At 38.4% G+C, this 21,801-nt stretch overlaps 1 protein-coding gene across 4 annotated transcripts in view; it reads right to left on the reverse strand.

Moving 5' to 3' along the window:
* The window catches only part of NTN4 (netrin 4), a 131,738-nt gene that overhangs the window by 66,637 nt on the left and 43,300 nt on the right, over positions 1-21,801 (reverse strand). For all 4 annotated transcript variants that reach the window (XM_069585091.1, XM_069585092.1, XM_069585090.1 and 1 more), the window contains exon 3: positions 17,453-17,731. In XM_069585091.1, the coding sequence (XP_069441192.1) occupies positions 17,453-17,731 (279 nt within the window). The remainder of the gene's footprint in view (positions 1-17,452; positions 17,732-21,801) is intronic.

A 21,801-nucleotide genomic window follows, 5' to 3' on the forward strand; every position in this document is an offset into this window, starting at 1 on the left:
AAAAGAGATAAATTCTAATAATGGGCTAGCCTGTTAGAACCTACTCCTCTTAAGCAGGACAAAAACAGGCACAACAATGCTACAGCACAAACCTTTGAATAGAAAGCATTGTGAGGAAAACATGTCTTTTCATTAACAAATAAAATCTTTCTCTACCCCTATTAAAGGTATGCATATTTCAGTTTAACAGAAGTGGGAGTTCTATGGTGAATATGTAGCACAATAATTGAGTTTGGTAAAAGGAGGCTTGAAACATAGTGTTAGAATGGAGTAAAATAAGTTGAAGACTGAATATTTCAAACCTTTGCCCAATAATATATATATTGCAGGATTGTAAGCAGTGGAAAAGCTCTACAATCTATTCTTTGGTCTATACTTGAACACTAGAGAAAACAGGTCTTGTAAGAAAGCATGAGCAATAAAATAGAGAGGTACAGAGCAGAAACAATTATGATTAAAGATTGAAAATCAGCCACAGGAGACATCTCTCTTCCCAGTCAGCCTGTTGCCTGAAATTCTTCCTATCAGGACTCATTCCTTTAGGCCCTGAATATCATGTTAGGTTCAAGAGCTCCCTACAAAAAGGGACTTAAGCTCAGAAAGCATAAATTCTTAAATTATTAGCAGAAAACATATCAGCAGGGATTATAACCATCTGTTCTCAAGTCTAGAACTGTACTCAGAGTTGCCTAAAGAAGGAAGTAGCTTTCTGGTGGAGGGAAAGGGAATGTCTAAAGAAGAGAGGGAAGGAGCCAAAGATAAACTGTGCCTACTTCACTAAGGTGCCAAGAACCTTGCTCTGGCTGGCAAACCTGGAAAAAATGCATGGAGCCAATGCAAATTTCATAACAAAACTGCATTTAAGTACACTGTATGGTAATCACGTGTTTATATACATCTCTCTGATAGACTAAACTCTTGCAGGGAAGAAACAATGGCTTAAATTTCTTTGAATCCCCATTAACTGGCATATAATAGGTTTTCAATTGATATGTGTTAATTTTTTTCATTCAGCCAATATATATTCAATGGAACATGGAAAACCTTAGTTATTGAGTTTAGTTTTGGCTCAGGCAGTAAAGCGTCTGCCTACAATGCGGGAGACCTGGGTTCAATCCCTGGGTCAGGAAGATCCCCTGGAGAAGGAAATGGCAATCCACTCCAGTACTATTGCCTGAAAAATCCCATGGACAGAGGAGGCTGGCAGGCTATAGTCCATGGGGTCGCAAAGAGTCGGACACGACTGAGCGACTTCACTTTCACTTTTCCATTTTCAAAACTTCTCAAGAAGAGAGGGTGCTAATTATTCATTTGAAGTGGGAATGGGATACTTTTGTTTGTCATCAGGCAGGATTTGGGGCAGAACAGGGTTGAAAGATATTCAGCTTTGTCCAGAGCACTTTTCGACAAGTCACACTGGTAAATATGATGCTATGTAGAGAGTTACTATAAGCCCAAGGCATAAGGTTAGTCAGGGAGAGAAATGAGAATAAAGATGAAGATGATGATGATAAATAATAAAAATAATAGTAGTAGTTAATATTGATTAGCACTTACTATGTACCAGGTGCTGTTCTAGGCACTGTATAAATATTAATTCATTGGATTTACATAAGAACCCATAGTATTTTAGTTGCTAAGTCATGTCCAACTCTTGCGACCCCATGGATTATAGCCCACCAGGATCCTCTGTCTATGGGATTTCCCAAGCAAGAATACTGGAGTGGGTTGCCATTTCCTTCTCCAGGGGATCTTCCCAACCCAGGGACTGAACCCAGGTCTCCTATATTACAGGCAGCCTCCTGCATTGCAGGTGGATTCTTTACCAACTGTGCCACCAGGGAAGCCCCATAAGAACCCTATAAGGTAGGTGTAATTATTGCTGTAATTTTACAAATTAGAAAACTGAAGCTGAAAGAATTTAAGTAATTTACCCAAGAATTCTTTAGCAGTCTGACTCCAGAGTCACCATCTTAACCCTTAAATGACCCTGGGGAGTAGGATTTTTGAGAGGTCTACTTTGGCCAAATATCTTCAGTGTGTTACTTACATAATATTGATGTTTCAAACCAATTTGTCTGTCCTTGAAGAGCTCCTCAGGACGAAGGTTGGTATGGACTCAAAGTGAGTCATTTCAAGGGTATTCTGTTCTTGAATGGATTATTTGTCCTCTTCCTCTGTGAGAAGCTTAGCAGTTTTGGCAATGGGTGAATATAGTAAGATTGGCCCCATTTCCCACATCTGGCATCAATAAGTTCAGGGCATGTAGGAGTAGAGAATATTTTTGGATTCTTATTGGTGCAATGTAAAATCTGTCTATACCTTGGAAATTCTGATGCCTCCTAGGGGCATTTGTGGGCCACTGCAGGTGTTAACAAGTCTTAACTTAGAAGTGAAAGTCACTCAGTCCTGTCTAACTCTTTGTGACTCCATGAGCTATAGTCCATGGAATTCTCCAGGCCAGAATTCTGGAGTGGGTGGCCTTTCCCTTCTCCAGGAGATCTTCCCAACCCAGGGATTGAACCCAGGTCCCTCACATTGCAGGCAGATTCTTTACTAGCTGAGCTACAAGGGAAGCCCAAGAATACGGGAGTGGGTAGCCTATTCCTTCTCTAGAGGATCTTCCCGACCCAGGAATCGAACCTGGGGTCTCCTGCATTGCAGGCGGATTCTCTACTGCCTTAACTTAGAAACTCCCCTGAATAAATTTGCAAATGGAGATAACAGGAAAGTATGTAAATAAATTCTAATTAAAGATTTGCTCTTTGTGAATGGCCTCCCTTTTGTTATCTGTTCTCCCTAGTGGCTCAGATGGTAAAGCGTCTGTCTACGATGTGGGAGACCCGGGTTCGAACCCTGGGTTGGGAAGATCCCTTGCAGAAGGAAATGGCAATCTACTCCAGTACTATTGCCTGGAAAATCCCATGGACAGAGGAGCCTGGTAGGCTACAGGGGATTGCAAAGAGTCAGACACGACTGAGCGACTTCACGTTCACGTTCTCCCTAATAGATATGATTTGGTAAGGATAGATAGTAATACTGTGTAGTGTGATGGCTTTTACAGTTAGTTTTAATTTATAAAGAATGGTAAGTCAAAAAAAAAAAAAGAATGGTAAGTCAAACACTGTACATAACCTAATGATTCAGGTCACAGTTAAGATTCAGGTTGTTGGCTTATTTCCATGTTTTTTTATGTACAAAACTTTGTATCCCCCAAAGCTTTGATTTGTATATCTAAATGGCAATTTTTCTGTGCCATTGTGCATGCTATTTATCAGAAGAAATCAGTAGCTGAGGTACTATTCAGAAGCATGAATCCACATACACAGAATTTCCAAATGCTACTAGATTTATGTATTCCCAATTGTGGACATTAATTTTAAGATTTCTTAAAGATGTATTTCAGTAGACCTTTGTTTTGTAGTATGACAGCTAGAACTGAGAACTAATTAAAATCAAGTTTTGTGGTTTATCTTTCAACATACCACATGGCCCTTGCTGAGAAATTAGATGATTGGTCAAAACAAAGCAAAACATACAAAATCAAACCTTCCAAACCTAGTATCTGCAGAAAAGAAGGCAGAAACTTCTCCAGGACAGAGAAAAGCTTTTTGGACCTTCCAAATCAATTTCAAAATACTTTTGAGTTAAAAAATGTTAAGAAAGTCACCTATTTTAAAAGGCAAGTGAAAGATTTTAAAATATCCCCATTGTTTTAAAAATGTACTATTAGCTCAACTGTGTTTTTTGTAAGTGAGCACTTTAGTTTAAATTTTGGGTTCTTCAGTAAATTTTAGGTACAATTTTCTTCTTAGCTTTCAGAGTGATGATTTCCTAGAATAAAGAAAATCTCTCTTTGTGAGTCCAGGAATAGGGACTACTTTTATTTATAACCATGGGCAGGACCAATGCAGGAACTTTTGGAAAACCACATTATTAGAATACTTTTCTTTGCATTTTTCTCTAATTAACAAATAATATTCTTTCTATGGGGTAAAATTGTGATAAACTTTGAAATGCACCTGCCCCCCATAAAGAGAGACTAAGTGTTCTGGCTAACATACTTTTCTAGATTATATCTGCTTTTTTTTCCTGTGGTCATGTACGGATGTGAGAGTTGGACTGTGAAGAAGACTGAGCGCCAAAGAATTGATGCTTTTGAACTGTGGTGTTGGAGAAGACTCTTGAGAGTCCCTTGGACTGCAAGGAGATCCAACCAGTCCATTCTGAAGGAGATCAACCCTGGGATTTCTTTGGAAGGGATGATGCTAAAGCTGAAGCTCCAGTACTTTAGCCACCTCATGTGAAGAGTTGACTCATTGGAAAAGACTCTGATGCTGGGAGGGATTGGGGGCAGGAGGAGAAGGGGACGACAGAGGATGAGATGGCTGGATGGCATCACTCACTTCACTCAGAAGTGAGTCTGAGTGAACTCCGGGAGATGGTGATGGACAGGGAGGCCTGGTGTGCTGCGATTCATGGGGTCGCAGAGTCGGACACGACTGAGTGACTGAACTGAACTGAACTGAACAGTTGCTTTACAATGTTGTATTCATTTCAGGCGTACACCAAAGTGATTCAATTATATATAAATATATATATATATATATTCTTTTTCAAATTATTTTCCATTATAGATTATAACAAGATATTATAGTTCCCTGTGCTATACAGGAGGTTCTTGTTGTTTATCTGTTTTATATATAGAACTTGTATCTGTTAGCCCAAAACTCCTAATCTATCCTCCCCTACTTTTCCTTTGGTAACCATAACTCATATGTCTGTGAGTCTGTTTCTGTTTTGTGAATAAGTTCATTTGTATCTTTTTTTATATTCCATATATAAGCAATATTATATTATATTTGTCTTTTTCTGACTTATTTCACTTAGTATGATAATCTCTAGGTCCATCCATGTTGCTGCAAATGGCATCATTTTATTCTTTTTTATGACTAATATTCCATTGCATATATATATATACACATATACACACCACATCCTCTTTATCCATTCATCTGTTGATGGACATTTAGGTTGCTTCCATCTCTTGACTGTTGTAAATACTGCAGCTATGAACACTGGGGTGCATGTATCTTTTTGAATTCGAGTTTTCATCTTTTTTGGATACATGCCCAGAAGTAGGATTACTGGTTCATATGGTAAGTATATTTTTAGTTTTTTAATGAACCTCCATACTGTTTTCTATAGTAGCTGCACCAATTTACATTCCCACCAGTAGTGTAGGAGGGTTCCCTTTTCTCCACATCCTCTCCAGCATTTATTGTAGACATTTTAATGATGGCCATTCTAACTGCTGTGAGATAATACCTCATTGCAGTTTGATTTGCATTCTCTAATAATTACTGATGCTGAGCATCTTTTCATGTGCTGTTAGCCATCTATATATTTTCTTTGGAGAAATGTCTACTTAGGTCTTCTGTCCATATCTGCATTTTATTATCACTGAACTATTTCACAACTCCATAAGCTGTAGAAAATTAACGACAATGCAAATAAGTTATTCTCCACAGAAATGCAAGTCAGTTGTGTCTGACAGTGCAGTTGAACAATTCTTATCATATTGACCTGTTTTGCACCTTTTTGTAAATATATTTATTTGCCAATGTATGTGTGGTTTTTTAAATTTTTCTTTGAAGCAGTAGTAAGGTCTTACTGTCCCCTTATTAATTTTACTGAGTTAAGTAAAATTGTTGACACATATTTATTTTATATCTGTGTGAATCATGACTTTACTCTTTAAAAGAATATCCTTTAATATTGCCATTTCTTATCCTCCACATGTTACCTAAAGTTCTTCCATGTAGACTACTTAAGAATATACTTCTAAAAGTGGAATTTCAACATGCTATATGTAGTTAAATGGGTTTTGAATGTCTCATATCTTTACAAGATTAATTCTACTAGCTTTGTTTTTTTCCATTTCATCAGGCATTTCAACTCTCTTGTGGAGGCTGTAATAAATATTTCAGCCATAAAAGTACAAACAGCATTAAACTAAACACTGTGATGCCTAGGAGGCTTATGAAGATTACATTTAGATAAAATCAAACTATTACCAATATAGGTGATTTTTTTTCTACCCTTACTTCATTATATAGAACTATCTCTTATTGCTTTTTTGTTTTCAATGAGTTTTACGTATTATTTCTGACTATGGGCTTTTAAAAATGATATCTGTCCAACAGACTTCCTTATTTGGATAAATCCTACAAATGAATACTTAGGTTACATGCATAATCTGGTTTCAGATTTGCATGTATACAATGGAAATAAAGCAAGGCACTCTGATTTTAAGACATTTATTTTGGTGTATCTATGGAATTACCTCAAAATGTCAAGTTAGCTCCTTTTCTACAGTTATATAATTTCTTCAAGGTGCAGAGCAGGATTGAAGATTGACAAATACCATTAGATTCTTGCTGCAGTTCTTGTTTATAGGCAGACTTTGACTTTACTAAAAGACTATATGTGAAACTATCTTAGTGTACAGATTCGACTTTTGAAATCTGTTTCAAGCCAGATTGCTACCTGGATACTGTGTTGAGTTACTGGAACAGTTGCTACATAGCCATGTGATCCACTTCATCTCTGTTCTTCATTTGATCTCAAGTTAAGTCTTGTTTTCATAAGTTCACTTTGCACTTATCTTTTTATATTTAAGCTTTTCCGGGCTCGCAAGGCAAGTCAGTGGCAAAACAGGGAACAAAACTCCCAAGAGAATCCAAAAATATTAGAGGCTTCCATCTTAGAACAGTGATGTCATCAGGAAGATTTTTTTTTCCTTCCCACAAACACCTAAAATAACTTCTTAGGATAAACTTTCTTGAGGGGTAAAAAGGATAATTTCAAATTTTTATCTACTTAATTTGAATAATTTTAGAAAGAAAGAGCAAAAGTGAGGTTAACAATATATAACTTCTATGCTGTTAAAACTATTAACTCAACAACTATCAGACAAGATCCTGAGAAATTAAGTGAAGGGAAGTACTAGGAGAACTCATTTTGTAAGCAACTTATCTGTCAAGCAGCATTTGACACCAGAATGAAGGAAGGTCTTGTGGGGTTTTGTTCAGTGTCTTTTAGGATTTAGATGGGTTTTTATAATTAGTAGAAGACCAGGTAAATTCTATTAGAAATGCTGTGGGGGATTATTAAGTACTTTTCACTTGCTCAATGTGTTCACATAGCTTCTGGTTATTTTAAAGAAAATTCCTTGTCACAGACTATTTTGCATTCTCTTACAATTTTAATTCATTCTACTTCACATTTCTCACTGTTTTTCCTCTTTTCTTGACAGTTCTGTTTAACTGTCACTCAGTATTCTATACAGTGCAGAGGGTGTTACAAAAGTTGACTTGTTTAAGATAAATGAGCCCCTGATTGTCGTACAAGAAGCCAATTGCTAGGGCATGTTTTCTTCCATAGTCTTTTTTTGTTAAATTAATTCATTCAGATGCTTCTTTTCACATTGGAAAATTGCTTGTTTCTAGGTGAACCATGTAAAACATAGTCTTCATTACTGAATATGTTCATGTGAATGATCAAGGTGGAAATACTGATATATTAAAACTTATGCTTATTTGATAACTCTATCAGAATGTCATTACCAAATCTGTGATCATTTGTACACATCCAGAAACAACAACTACAGCTACTGAAAGAACTGGTTTTCTTCAATACCCATCCATCCAAAGCTATTGCTTTTTAAAACAGTCCCAGCTAATGACTGGGACTTGAAAAGAAATATATTCATTTTAAAAAGTTCCTTTATAACCAGCCATAGGTTGGTTTGTGTTTTAGCTTTTGATTTTTTCTTACTGCGATTATATTCACATAACATAAAATGTATCATTTTAACTATTTTAAAGTATACAATCCAGTAGTTTCTAGTATATGCAAAAAAAAATTATGCAATCATTGCCATTATCTCATTCCAAGGCATTCCCATTACTCCAAAAAGAAAATCTGTGTCCATTAAGCAGTTACTGCCCATTCCTCCCTAAGCTCCAACTCCTAGCAACCACCAACCTACTTTGTCTTTACGGATTTGTCTTTCCTGGACATTTCATATAAAAGGATTAATACAGGGCCTTTTGTGTCTGGCTTCTCTCACTCAGCATAATGTTTTCAAGGTTCATTCTTGTTGTAGCATGTATCCGTACTGCATTCCTTTTTATGGTTGGATAATACTCTGTTGTATGGATATACCACATTTTGTTTGTTCATTCATCAGGTGATAAACACTGGGTTGTTTCCACCTTTTGGCAAGAATAATGCAACTATGAATATTCAGGTACAAGGTTTTGTGTAGGCATTTGTTCTCCATTCACTTGGGCAGATACTAAAGAGTAGAATTGCTGGGTCATAAAATAATTCTATGCTAAACTATTTGAGGACCTGCCAGACAGCAGCAGCACCATTTTACATTCTTACCAGCAGTGTGTGAGGGCTCCAATTTCTCTTCATCCTCATCAAAACTTGTTATTATGTCTTTTGATTATAGTCATTCTATTAGATGTGAAGAAGTATTTCATTGTAGTTTTGATTTGCATTTTCCTAATGACTAAGAATTTCAAACATCTTTTCATGGACTTATTAGGCATTTTCATATCTTCTTTGGAAAAATATCTGTTTAAACCTTTGCCTATTTTTAAATTGGGTTCTTTTCTTAGCATTATGTGGATAAATGTGACATAAAGAGAATAAACTTTGGAATTAGATACATGGGGTTTCCAATCCCTGCTCTCAGTAACTTTGGATAAATTCCTTAATAACAAGCCGCAGTGTCCTACCTATAAATAGTACTGGCTCCACATATTTGAGAATTAAAAGAGAAAATGTGTGTAGATGTGTGACACAATCAATCAAGAGCAGTCATTATTACTGATAATTTTTAACATTATCTGAAATGAATCCCTTATTTTTAAAATGCATTGATTAATTCATTCATATATTAACTGGTGCTATTTTGAACCCACTATGTATTTGATATTTTGATTATTCCATCATCTGCCATTAAAGAATCAGAGAGTTTAGCAGATAGGAAAAGCTGAATATGTAAGCAAATGATACAGTGAAGTAAATATTTTAATTGTGGGAGGTATAGGGAACTCTTGGAGTTCTGAGGAATGATTGGGGCTTTGTGTCTAGGCCACTAATAACCTATTTGTTTGAAAAAATAGGTTGTAATTCTTTGCTTCACATGTTAGTGAAGTTAAGTGCCAAAACAGAACCCCACAGAGTGAAATTCCCTTTTTATTACCTATGAGAACTGGCAAATGAGAATTAGAGGCTAAATATACTACAATTATGATCTTTAGCCCTTATTCAGAATAATGGAAATACTAGGATCCCATGTTTTCTTTAATCTTAATGCCTACTCAGGCCTTATCTGGGAAACAATGAAACCAATGCCCTTCAGGAATTCTGAGAGCTGACTGAGCCAGCTAAGTTACATGCCTGGTACTAAAGCCCTTAGAGATGCAAAAATAGAAGGCCAAGGACACTTGGTCAGTGTTTACTTTTACAAATTTAGTAATTGTATATATAAAATATTTACTAGTGGAAAAATAATGATTTTTCCATTTCCACATATATTGTAGTTTTTGAAACTACAATATATTGTAGTTTTTAAAGCCATAATTTTCTCTGCTTTTTCTATCTAGAGAGCTAGAGCAAAGAGTTTAGAAGATACCAAAATTTCATCTTATTAAGAATTAACTAATACTATGCTGTTTCTATACCTCCACACATGTACTATTTTATTCTATTAAATACTTACATAGCTAAGATATAATATGAATGTAGTTCCAGTTATAGTATTAAGGTTTTGAATGCCAAGACTAAGACACTTTGCTTTTCTCACTATTTGAAATGACTCTGAAGTTTCTCCACCTTGCGGAATAATTATTACATATATATTATATCATATATTAGATATATTCTATGAATATATATACACATACATACACATGTGTGTGTATGCGTGTGCATTTTACCTTTGTGTGTTTGGTCACTAAAATTCACCTCATAAGAGGGAACAGGACTTAAATTACAACTTATCTTCTACTGAATGTAATTGTTTTAAGACAAATTGAAGTACCTTTCCAGCTCTTACAAAACTGGCAAGACACAAGTGAAATACCATAGAGATACAAGACCTGGGGCTGTGAACCAGAAGTCAGATATCTGTAACTTCAGCTTCTTTCCATGTAAGCTTTGCCCTCCACTCACTCCGTTATATTAAAAATTGAACAGGGAGACTAGGCTTTCCAGATGCACAGATCTAATCTAGGCTTCCAACTATCTATGAGATGGACTTTCTAAATGCTACAGCACTGAAAAGGAATTAGTCTTAAAAAAATTTGTAAAGTGATATGTTAAACTCATTTTTGTACCTTTACAATACTCAAAGTAGGACCTAAATATACATGTGATTCACTTTCTTCAAAGCATATTCATGAAAAGTTGAATGTACAAAATATAGTATTTGGAGAATCAACCTTATTTTCCTATTGGCTTGTATTTTATTTTCAGAGATATCAGCTCTCACACTAACATCTTAGCTTTCCAGTATTTTTATCCTTTAACCTCTCTGTTAAGCAGTCCAAAGCCCATAAACAAATACTTAAATGTTCTGGGGAACCTTTGAAAGGAACTTCACAGGGAATTGCTTTCCTGAGTGCAAAAAATATTTTGTAACACCTCTACTTCTTAAGCCTTCTGGTTTCCTAATCATCAAATAAAAAGAGTAATCTTAGGCAACGTTTGCCATTAAACGAGAGTATGTCTTACTGTTTAGAGGGAAAATAAGGCTAGATTGGTTTCCAGTCTTATGGTCAAAACACCAACAATTTCCAACTATGAACATATTTCCCTGACTTGTCCTGCTACTAGGAAACACAAGGTATTAATGAAGTATAAAGAACATTCTGTACACCTTCTGTTATTATATCTGTAGTTACTCATTGCCAAGGGACTACTGGCAAAGCTATACCATACTAACATAGGAACACTGAAATAAGAACACTAAGATTTTGAAATGAGTTGAGAATAGTCTCACACTAACTGTGTCAAGTTGGCAGTTTCTATTTTGTTAATATTAGGAACAACACTGTGTCCCCATTGGTGATAGGATTACCCATTCCTCCATGTGACACATCAAATGTGTAAGGTTGCTGCTGCCTTTCATTAGCTGTAAAAATGGTCTAGGCCTGGAGATGGAGGTAAAGAATGATAGGTCCAGAAATCCCTCCTTCTAGTAAAACCAAAGATACTCATCAAAGATGGTTCACACACTCCAAAAGACAGGGTACTTCTAAATTATTTTCTTTGTAGATTTTCCAGATTTGTTTTTCCTCTTTCTTCCCTTCGGACCATTTCACTAATGAATAGAAGAGAAGAGAGAACCAATGATAATTTTAGATTCAACATTAAAATGCAGATGACTTGGATAGATTACTTATTCCTATGAAAATAGTCTCTTTAGTAGAAATTACTATCACTGTGACTATAAGCAGGTAAATTAATCTCTCTGTACCTCAGTTTCCCTTATTTGTGAAACAGTATTGAAAACGCTCATCTTCCAGGATTGTAGTAAGGATCAAGGGGGAAAAAAGCATGGGAACAGGCTTTATAAAATGTAAAAACGAAGAGCTTTTGGAGGTGGAAATAGTCTTTGCTCTCTTGTGTCATTCTCAGTTTATTTATTTATTTTTTTACTTTTTGGCCATGCCGCACTGACCTGCATCTTCTGCAGTAAAAGCACGGAGTCCTAACCACTAGACCCCCAGAGAATTCCCTTTGCTCGATTTAGACTCCATGATCCATGATGATTATTCATTACTTGAGTCTGCCTCCACCTCTCTTGCCCTCATGTCTTCTATGCCCTTTTTTACTCTGTTCTTGACATATTATCAACCCTGTATTGATTAAAGTTTTACAGTACAACAACAACAAAAAGGGATGGACGATGAATTTAACCTGAGCTCTACTCTTCATTAACTTTTGGGAAGTCAGTTAGTGTTCCCAAGCCTCAGCTTCTCACCTAAGAAAGAAAGGGATGATGACACTTCACCCACTTGTTGTGAAGATTAAGTTCAATAGCACCTGTACACGACAGCACAAAACCTGGCACACGGTAAGTGGGAACTATTATTAGCAGTATTTATAATCCATGATGATTATTTTTTTCTCTGCTGAGAACTCAGACCTGACACTAATTTACAAATGTTCATTTCCAAATATATGTGTATGTTTGCTATAAAAATATTTTAAAATTTTGATTTAATATTCTCATTTAATAACCTTATTGTTTTTAAACCCTATGTTCTTTTCCTTAATACCTTGAAAAGCCAAGAGCTTTCAAATTAACACATATTCACAGTACAGCAAAGAATTTTTAAAAAGAATATAAAACTATGGCCTTAAATCTGTCCTGAATTTATAAAACATGACATATAAGAAGTATAAATATAAATATGTGAATAAAAGTATTCAGATTCAGAGGAGAACAATGTTTGTGATGACATTATATGAATGATTCTGCTACCTGACTGACACAGCTAGTAGCTAAGTAATATCTTCCTCAAACCTCACTCTACGGTTCCACAAGTTTTGATGTTTACCTTCAGATTTAGAACACATTAGTCAAAACTCTTATAAAAAACAGTTTCTGGTTACAAAAGAAAAATCCACCTTAACCTTAGTGTAACTCAAGGCATTTAAACAATTATCCACGGCATTCTAAGACCTCTGTGTTATCCAACGAATGGTATTTTAGTAAAACAATGAAACATTCCATGTTCCTTCTTATTACCATCCATCATCCCACAGCTGTAAAATTGCCAACTGCTGGGAAAAAGGGAACTAAATCAGTCCTCCCCAGCTGCATAGAGAAAAAGCTTAAGATCTCCCTGCCACATCATTTCTGGGATCCCAGCAGGCTGGAATCAAAGTACCGTTTTCCATGACATAACACCCCTACCTAGCCTTATAAACATGTCAAAAAGCACCTACTCTATGATTTATTCTTGTTGTTATTGAGAAAGAAGTGTCTGTGAGAGAAGTGGTAGAAAAGACAATACAAGATAACAATAGTGATGTAAATAGTGGCTACCGAATGTCACAGACTGGCTACCCTGTTTTTAAGCCTCACAATAACTGTGTAAGGTAGACACTGATCTCATTTCCTTAGGGAAAATTTTCTTGCTGCAGTGGCAGCAGACTCGCTGTTTTTCATAGAACATGATTTCTACAATATGATCTATTGATAAAACCCCTCAGCTATGGGAGGACAAACATTAATGTCAGGACTAGGGCTTCTCACGAAGCCTCTAATATGGGCTGTTTCTTGTGCCAGATCCACAAAGGAACCCCCAACACCATAGAGTGCTTCCTTTAAAGCTTCCACAATATTACAGTGGAGTGATGGGCAGGTTTTGGGGGGCTCTGACTTTCTTACACATGTAAATTCTTAGAGAAAAACTGTAAATATAAGGTGGAGAAGGTAATGGCAACCCACTCCAGTACTCTTGCCTGGAAAATCCCATGGATGGAGGAGCCTGGTAGGCTGCAGTCCATGGGGTCGCTAAGAGTAGGATACAACTGAGCGACTTCTCTTTCACTTTTCACTTTCATGCATTGCAGAAGGAAATGGCAACCCATTCCAGTATTCTTGCCTGGAGAATCTCAGAGATGGGGGAGCCTGGTGGGCTGCCGTCTATGGGGTTGCACAGAGTCAGACATGACTGAAGCAACTTAGCAGCAGCAGCAGTAAATATAAGGATGGGGAAGAATTTAGTTTAGAGCCACAAAGCCACCAATGTTTTTGCCCCATTTCACTATATGTTCTTTTTTGAGAAACACTGCTGAGTGTTAGCACTGTGGTTGAAAGAAATGATTCACTTACCACCATCCACCCTCCTATACCCTCCTTGTGAATCTCACAAGCTCAGAGGCTGAAGACAAGAAGGTTTTCTCTGTTCTCTCTCATCAGGGAACTCACTGAGTGACCTGGTGGCTGTCATGAGAGAGGCAGCCCAGTTGCCTGTGTCCCCTGCCACAGAGATGTGGCTGACTTTGTCATGTAGATAGAGAATACCTTGGTTGGCCACTCCACCTACTTAGGTGGGTGTTAGACCTGTGAAATGAAACTTGCCAGTTTGGTCAGGGATGTGCCACCCATTGTGTGAGAAGCCCTCTTTCTTGAGGCTGGAGGCAAGTTGAATCTGAGCGCTAATGACACAGTTGGCCATGCCTTTCATTTCTTGCAACCATTGTTTTTTGCAAATCTGGGCTGGTCTCAGGGATTAAGGCAATCAGGACTCCACTGAGAATACTAGGATGGATCAAGATCTTCAAGTGCAATTCCACCCTTTTGGCTCCATCAGCATCTTTGTAGAACCATAGTGAAGGCTCCCACATGCTCACATGTAAGCATAGGACTTACATAGGCATAGGACTGGCAGAGATAAACACGAATGCCCTCTTTAATGAAGTGCTGCACAACCCAGACATCCTTGTTACCATCACCACTGGCAAAGCCCTTGATCATCTGGCTGAAGATTATATAGAATGGTTGTATTTTAAGACTTCTGCCATCAGCACACCAGGTCAGAAAGGGGCACTGGGGTGGCTCTGCCTTGCTGTTGGTACCGATAACATCTTACTTCAAATCTGGATATTGAGGCCTGCAGTGGCACTGGGGCAGCAGTGGCTGAGGCTGAAGCACTGGGAATTGATGATGTCATACCAGCTAGTGTATAAAGATGCTTGCTTTTATTGAGGGGCCACAGCTAGGCCTGGCTGTCCTTGCCCTCAGAAGCACAGAGGGATCCCTCTGGAGAGATAGTCACAGTGGTCAGGTAGTCTGGGGGGCTGATATGATTGGTCTTCAGTTTGCAGTTTACCAGGCTTCATATCTTGACCAGCTTGTCCCAGGCACAGGAGACAGTGATGGGATTGCTGCTATTGAGTGAGAAGCATATGCAAGACACCCCTCTCAGTGGCTCTCAGTGGCTCTCACTCTAGACAGTGTGTTTGCAAATACCCAGAATATATAATAAAAACTTCTGGGATTTTCTCTTCAGCCTTAGAAAGTGTCGCTAGAATTGGCATAGGATTGGCAGAGATAATCTGCCAACTTGAAAGTTTATATTCAGAAGATTTACTTTAAAAAAAAAAAAAAAGAAAGAAGCTATTGCTTTTAAATGCATACCCATGAATGCTTTATAAGGCTCTTGAGAACTCTGGTAATTTAGTTTGGTTGATCAGAGTCATTCAGGTTGTCTCATAGGTCATGAGACAAATCAAATGTGGCCTATTCTGTGCCACTCATGTTTTGGGGGCCTCTAAGCTTGTATCCATCCTCAGGACTCTACCCTAAAATTATCCTATAAGACTCAGGTTACAAGAGACAGTTGAAGAAACAAGAGGCCAGTGTTGTAGTCTGTTTGGGCTGCTAGAAGAAAGTACTATAGACTGGGTGGATTATAAAGGACAGAGATTTATTTCTCAGAGTTTCGAAGGCTGAACGTCTGAGATCTGGGTGTCAGCCTGGTCAGATACTGGTGAAAGCCTTCTTCCACGTTGCAGACTGCTCGCTGTGTCCTCACAGGACACAAGGAGAGCTAGCAAGCTGTCTGGCTGCTTCTTTTCAGGGCACTAGTCCCATTCATGAGGGCTCCACTCTCATGACCTAATCACTTCCCAAAGGCTCCATCTCCATGTACCATCACACTGGAACTAGGGGCTCAACAGAAAAATTTGGGGGTGGGGACACAAACATTCAATACATTGCAGCCTGCAGACTCTCCTTTCACTAATGCACCTAAATATAATGGCAGAAAGTTACTAACATCTTACCTCATACAGACTTGTTTTCAGTCCGGTTGACATGTCTCTAGAATATCTAGGTTACTTTCTATTTGACTAATATCTGAACCCAATTAACTTAGGTATAAAAAATTATTTCATCATTTATTTGAAACAATATTGATTCAAAACCCCATTAATGAATAGAAACTAGTACATGTTTGTTGAATGAATATTGCACCTTCTTCCACTTGGGAGCCCCAGCTTCACTTCGAAGTAATAGCATTATTTCTACTCTTGTTACTTCCTGGCTGCTGTCCTAATCATTTCAGTTACCCCAATGCTACTCTGCACCCTGCCAACTCAGCCCAGCTAACAAGATTATCAGGCTGGCTAACTGGTTCACGGTCCCTGGTGGCCCTATCTTATACCAGGGCATGTCAACACTTTAGGTAACAAAGTAAGGATATTCTGAAGCCTTTTAAGTTTATTTATTTTTGATTTGGTCTGATTAGAAGTATCAGAAGAAAATATAAAATTAAAGAATCAGAATGCTCTCCTATTTCCCTATTCTTCATTCATGCCTCCACATGAATCCCAACGTGGTACTTGCTGTCTGAGACACTCTGTGTCTTTTTCAGAAGATGAGGTGAGGACAAATGGTGACAGTAATTTACATCCTCTCCCTATTCCTATGTTGCTATCATTTAACCAAATACCTGCTGAACACCTTCTTCTGGCTCAGGTAACACACTAGATCCTGAGGATACAAAGATCACACAGTGCCTGTCCTCCTGGGAGATGCAAACAAGTAAAAGTTCACAGGAAAGTGCAATGAGAAGTGTGAGCCTAGAGGAAAGAGCATTTAAGTCTGCCTTAGGGTGAGAGGCCACTCTTAAGAGAGGAAAATTATTATTCATTGTACTGGCTGGCAAGCAGAAGATACCAGGAACTAAACTAAGGTTCTTGGAGAAGGCAATGGCACCCCACTCCAGTACTCTTGCCTGGAAAATCCCATGGGTGGAGGAGCTTGGGCTGTAGTCCGTGGGGTCACTGAGAATCGGACACAACTGAGTGACTTCCCTTTCACTTTTTACTTTCACGCATTGGAGAAGGAAATGGCAACCCACTCCAGTGTTCTTGCCTGGAGAATTCCAGGGACAGGGGAGCCTGGTGGTCTTCCGTCTCTGGGGTCGCACAGAGTCGGACATGACTGAAGCGACTTAGCAGCAAACTAAGGTTCTTATTTTTTACACTCTAAAATCCATTTAACAATAGTACCCATTTACTGTCAAAGCTGGTTTCTATGTGATAATGCCACACATATGATTATGCTAACCTCTCCTACTGCTCACCTTACACTTTATATCTGAAGGTCATGGTACTAAAATCTGGCATGAATGTTTTCCAAGGCATCTGGTTATCATGCTTGACTATAATTCAAAAATGGAAGATTAAAAAAAAAAAGTTAATAGGCATATCCTGGGATGACCATGGAGTTGGAGGAATGAATCATCGGAGGAAGAAAGAAGAAGCACTATGCAAGCACAGACTCACTGTAAGAGAGTTTAGGCTATCTAAGGATTTTTTTCATATAGTGAGGACTTGTTTTACATACCACGTGGAATGCTCCAGGGGCCTTGACAGGTCTGAAGCCATCAATAGGTATGCACTGGTCAGCATGGCCGTTACAGAAGCAGCTGCCCTTAACAATGAAATCATAAATTGCATAGTGTGTAAAATGTTGAGGCTTTGCATTCAGGTGGTCTCTCTGACAGGGACAAGACTGTCGTTTTAGCAGCTGTACACGGAGGTTGGTGATCTTCAGCTGCTCCTGCACCTTGGCACTGTAAGGGTTCTCCATATCATTCGGTGGTGACAAAGCTCTGAAAATAACCTGTAAAGAAAAAGAAAACACGGTGCATATACAGGACTGTGTGCAAACCCTGAACTCTTTTGCCCCGTGTAGTCCTGCTTTGCTTTATACCTTTCATCATCTACAAATGATAAGATAAGAGGGTTTCAGACCTTGATCCCATCTGGGGAAGAGCTGCCCTATTATTTCAAGGAACAGATGTGCTGCCTGTTTGGATGTAGAAGTATAAACTGAGTAACAGCAGAAACCTGACTGCTGGGATAAAGGCAGCCATACAAAGATCTTGGGAGAAGAGCCTTCCAGGCAGAAGGAACAGCCAGTTTAAAGACCTTTAAGTAGAATCAAGCTTGGCTTATTCAAGGAAGAACAACAATATCAGTGTGAGCAGAGTCCAGGGGACAAGGGGACAGTGTTTGGAGAGGAGGACAGAGCCCTTATATGACAGATTATGAATAGAGCACCCTTTAAAGGCCATGGTAGAGTCATTCTAACTCTAGTGGGAAGCCACTGGAAGGTAATAGGCAGAGAAGTGATGTGATCTGATTTGCATTTTTAAAAAAGGGAACTATTATAAACAGTGCTGCGATGAACATTGGGGTACACGTGTCCCTTTCAATTCTGGTTTCCTCAGTGTATATGCTTAGCAGATGTCCATCAGCAGATGAATGGATAAGAAAGCTGTGGTACATATACACAATGGAGTATTACTCAGCCATTAAAAAGAATACATTTGAATCAGTTCTAATGAGGTGGATGACACTGGAGCCTATTATACAGAGTGAAGTAGGCCAGAAAGAAAAACACCAATACAGTATACTAACACATATATATGGAATTTAGAAAGATGGTAATAATAACCCTGTATGCAAGACAGCAAAAGAGACACAGATGCATAGAACAGACTTTTGGACCCTGTGGGAGAGGGAGAGGGTGGGATGATTTGGGAGAATGGCACTGAAACATGTATACTATCATGTAAGAAACGAATCGCCAGTCTATGTTCGATATAGGATACAGGATGCTTGGGGCTGGTGCACAGGGATGATCCAGAGAGATGATATGGGGTGGGAGGTGGGAGAGGGGTTCAGGATTGGGAACTCATGTACACCTGTGGCTGATTCATGTCAATGTATGGCAAAACCAATACAGTATTGTAAAGCAAAATAAAGTAAAAATAAAAAATTTTTTTAAAAAAGTAAGTGGGGCTTGGGAATCCTTCTCATTGCCTGTTCTTATAAATAAAGTTTTACTGGGAAATAAAATAAAATCATTAAAAAGGGAACTTCCTCTTACTTTTGTGAGGAGGGTGGATTACAAAGAGTAAAGAACAGAAGCAAGAAGACCAGTTAGGGAGAGACTGCAAAATAATAAAGATCCAGGCACTTGTATTTCTAAATGAGGTATGACCCTTTCAAAGGCTCATCAGTTATTAACTGAGGCCACTTCCACTAGAAATATTTTTGGTCCTCCTTTTCTGGATCTGCCTGGCAAGCCTGTGGCATATATTTGGAATATTTTTGTGTGTTAGTCACTCAGTCATGTCCAACTCTGCCACCCCATGGACTATAGCCCACCAGGCTCCTCTGTGCATGGAATTCTCCAGGCAAGAATATTGGAGTGAATTGCCATTTCCTTTTCCAACCCAGGGATTGAACTCAGGTCTCCTGCATTGCAGGCAGATGCTTTACCATCTGAGCTACCAGGGAAGTCCGAAAGTGAAGTCACTCAGTTATGTCTGACTCTCTATGATTTCATGGATTGTAGCCTTCCAGGCTCCTCCGTCCATGGGATTTTCCAAGCAAGAATACTGGAGTGGGTTGCCATTTCTTTCTCCAAGGGATCTTCCCAACCCAGGAATCAAACCCAGGTCTCCCCTCATTGCAGGCAGACTCTTTACCAGCTAAGCCATCAGGGAAGCCACAATATTTTTACTGGCAGTAAATATACAACCCTTTGAGAATGGATCTGATTTCTGAAATTAGTAAAAAGTCATTTAAATCCAGAGATGGCAATGGCAACCCACTCCAGTACTCTTGCCTGGAAAATCCCATGGACGGGGGAGCCTGATAGGCTGCAGTCCATGGGATCGCTAGCAGTCAGACACGACTGAGGGACTTCACTTTCATTTTTCACTTTCATGCATTGGATTAGGAAATGGCAACGCACTCCAGTGTTCTTGCCTGGAGAATCCCAGGGATGGAGGACCCTGGTAGGCTGCCGTCTATGGGGTCTCACAGAGTTGGACACGACTGAAGTGACTTAGCAGCAGCAGCAGCATTTAAATCCAATGCAGTAAGTAATACACCTGATTGAGTTAGTTAACAACACTTTTGGTGAAAAGCAAGGTATAATTAAGTAATGATTTTCTTATTGTTTATGTTATAGATAGATTCTATAGGCAATTTAAGGTGTTAGGAGGGAGGGAGGAAAACCAGAGGGAGGAAGGCTCAGAAGGGCATGTGAAGGAGTCTATACCTTATATGGGGGTAATAACATGGGCCTTGGGGTGGAGTGGTGTAAAATTCTCTAGTGGACCTGTTACTTTGGAGTAGAGACTGGTGGAGAAGGAAATCACTGCCTGTTGAAACTAGTGAATATAAATATAATGTGACACGAAGCATTATTAGAAGGAAGGCAATACTCATGCATGAGTTGCCTCAACACTCATGATGTGTTATACCTCATCATGCAATTAAACAAAACAGACAAAACCTCAATCAATCTCATGATTTGTATAGTAAGAAACACGAAGCTCCTCTGAAAAATTCTTAAGCATCTCTTGGCTTTAAAAAAAAAATGTCAAAACCTTATTTACAAAAAAACAGAAATATTTTGATAACCACATACAGCCATCCCTTGGTATTCAGGAGGACTGGTTCCAGCACTGCCCCTGCCCCAGTACCAAATTTTGCAAATGCTCAAATCCCTTAGTTGGTCCTCCAAACCCACAGATATGAAGCCTGTGGATACAGAGAGCTGACTGTAGTATGAAATAAATTATTAAAAAGTAAGCTTTGGATAAACTCCCATTTAGAGAGAATGTATGTAGAAGTGACTTTCCAGGGAAAAAAATTTTCTTTAAGGAATACTTTGGATAGAAAAATTTCATTTTACAAATCAATTTTGCATGGAAAGTAGGAAAAGACAAGACTCTACTGTGTAGGATCAGATTTCCAGGTCTACTGGTACAGAACAGTCCTCAGTGAAATATAACTTAAGGCAAGGTGTTAATTCAATGGACACTAGGCCTCCTCTAGCCGCTTCTCTATCCAGCAGCCAGAGTGATTCTTCATTAACAGAAATTGGACCATGTCCCTTGCTTAAATCCACACGCACCCAAAGACCTCCCATTTCTCTCAGAATAAAATACAAAGTCCTTATAATGGCCCTGCTTTATTTTTTATCTTAGTGCTATTACTACCTGCACATTATAGTTGTAGTTGTTTAATGCTTTACTAGTAGTCTTTTCAATATAGAATATAAACTTCTTCTCTTTTTTTTTTTGGCTGTGCCACAAGACATACAGAATTTTAGTTCCCTGACCAGGGATCAAACCCATGCCCCCTGCAGTGGCAGCGTGGAGTCTTAACCACTGGACTGCAGGGAATTCCAGTTCCCCAGAAATGTGAACTTCTTGAGGGGAGTCACTGATGTATCTCAGGACAGTGCCTGGCACAGAACAGGCCTGTTATTCAATAAATTTTAGGTAAATGAATTGATTAATTATAACATTGTTCTCAGCATTCAAATAACAGGTGAGAATTTCAAATAACTTCCTTCTATAGGGTTGTAAACAAATTCATATACTGAATTCATGTCACAGCACCAGAAGGGAACAGGTAAGTTATATTAAAGCAATAGTGATAAATAATGAATTATTAACCAGTATGTAGCTAATTTTGAACTTGTAAAATTTAAGAAAGCTGTGTCTTAAACAATAGTCTGCCCCCTCATTCACATGTAAGGTGGCAGAAAGCAACACATTATCAACTAAAATTTTCCAACAAATAATATGTCACCTATTTGAAAGTCAATATAAAACTAATGTCTTTTGAGACTTCCCTAGGGGTCCAGTGGGTAAGACGTGCTCC

Source organism: Ovis canadensis, chromosome 3 (genome assembly GCF_042477335.2).
Source record: "Ovis canadensis isolate MfBH-ARS-UI-01 breed Bighorn chromosome 3, ARS-UI_OviCan_v2, whole genome shotgun sequence".
Taxonomy (NCBI): domain Eukaryota; kingdom Metazoa; phylum Chordata; class Mammalia; order Artiodactyla; family Bovidae; genus Ovis; species Ovis canadensis.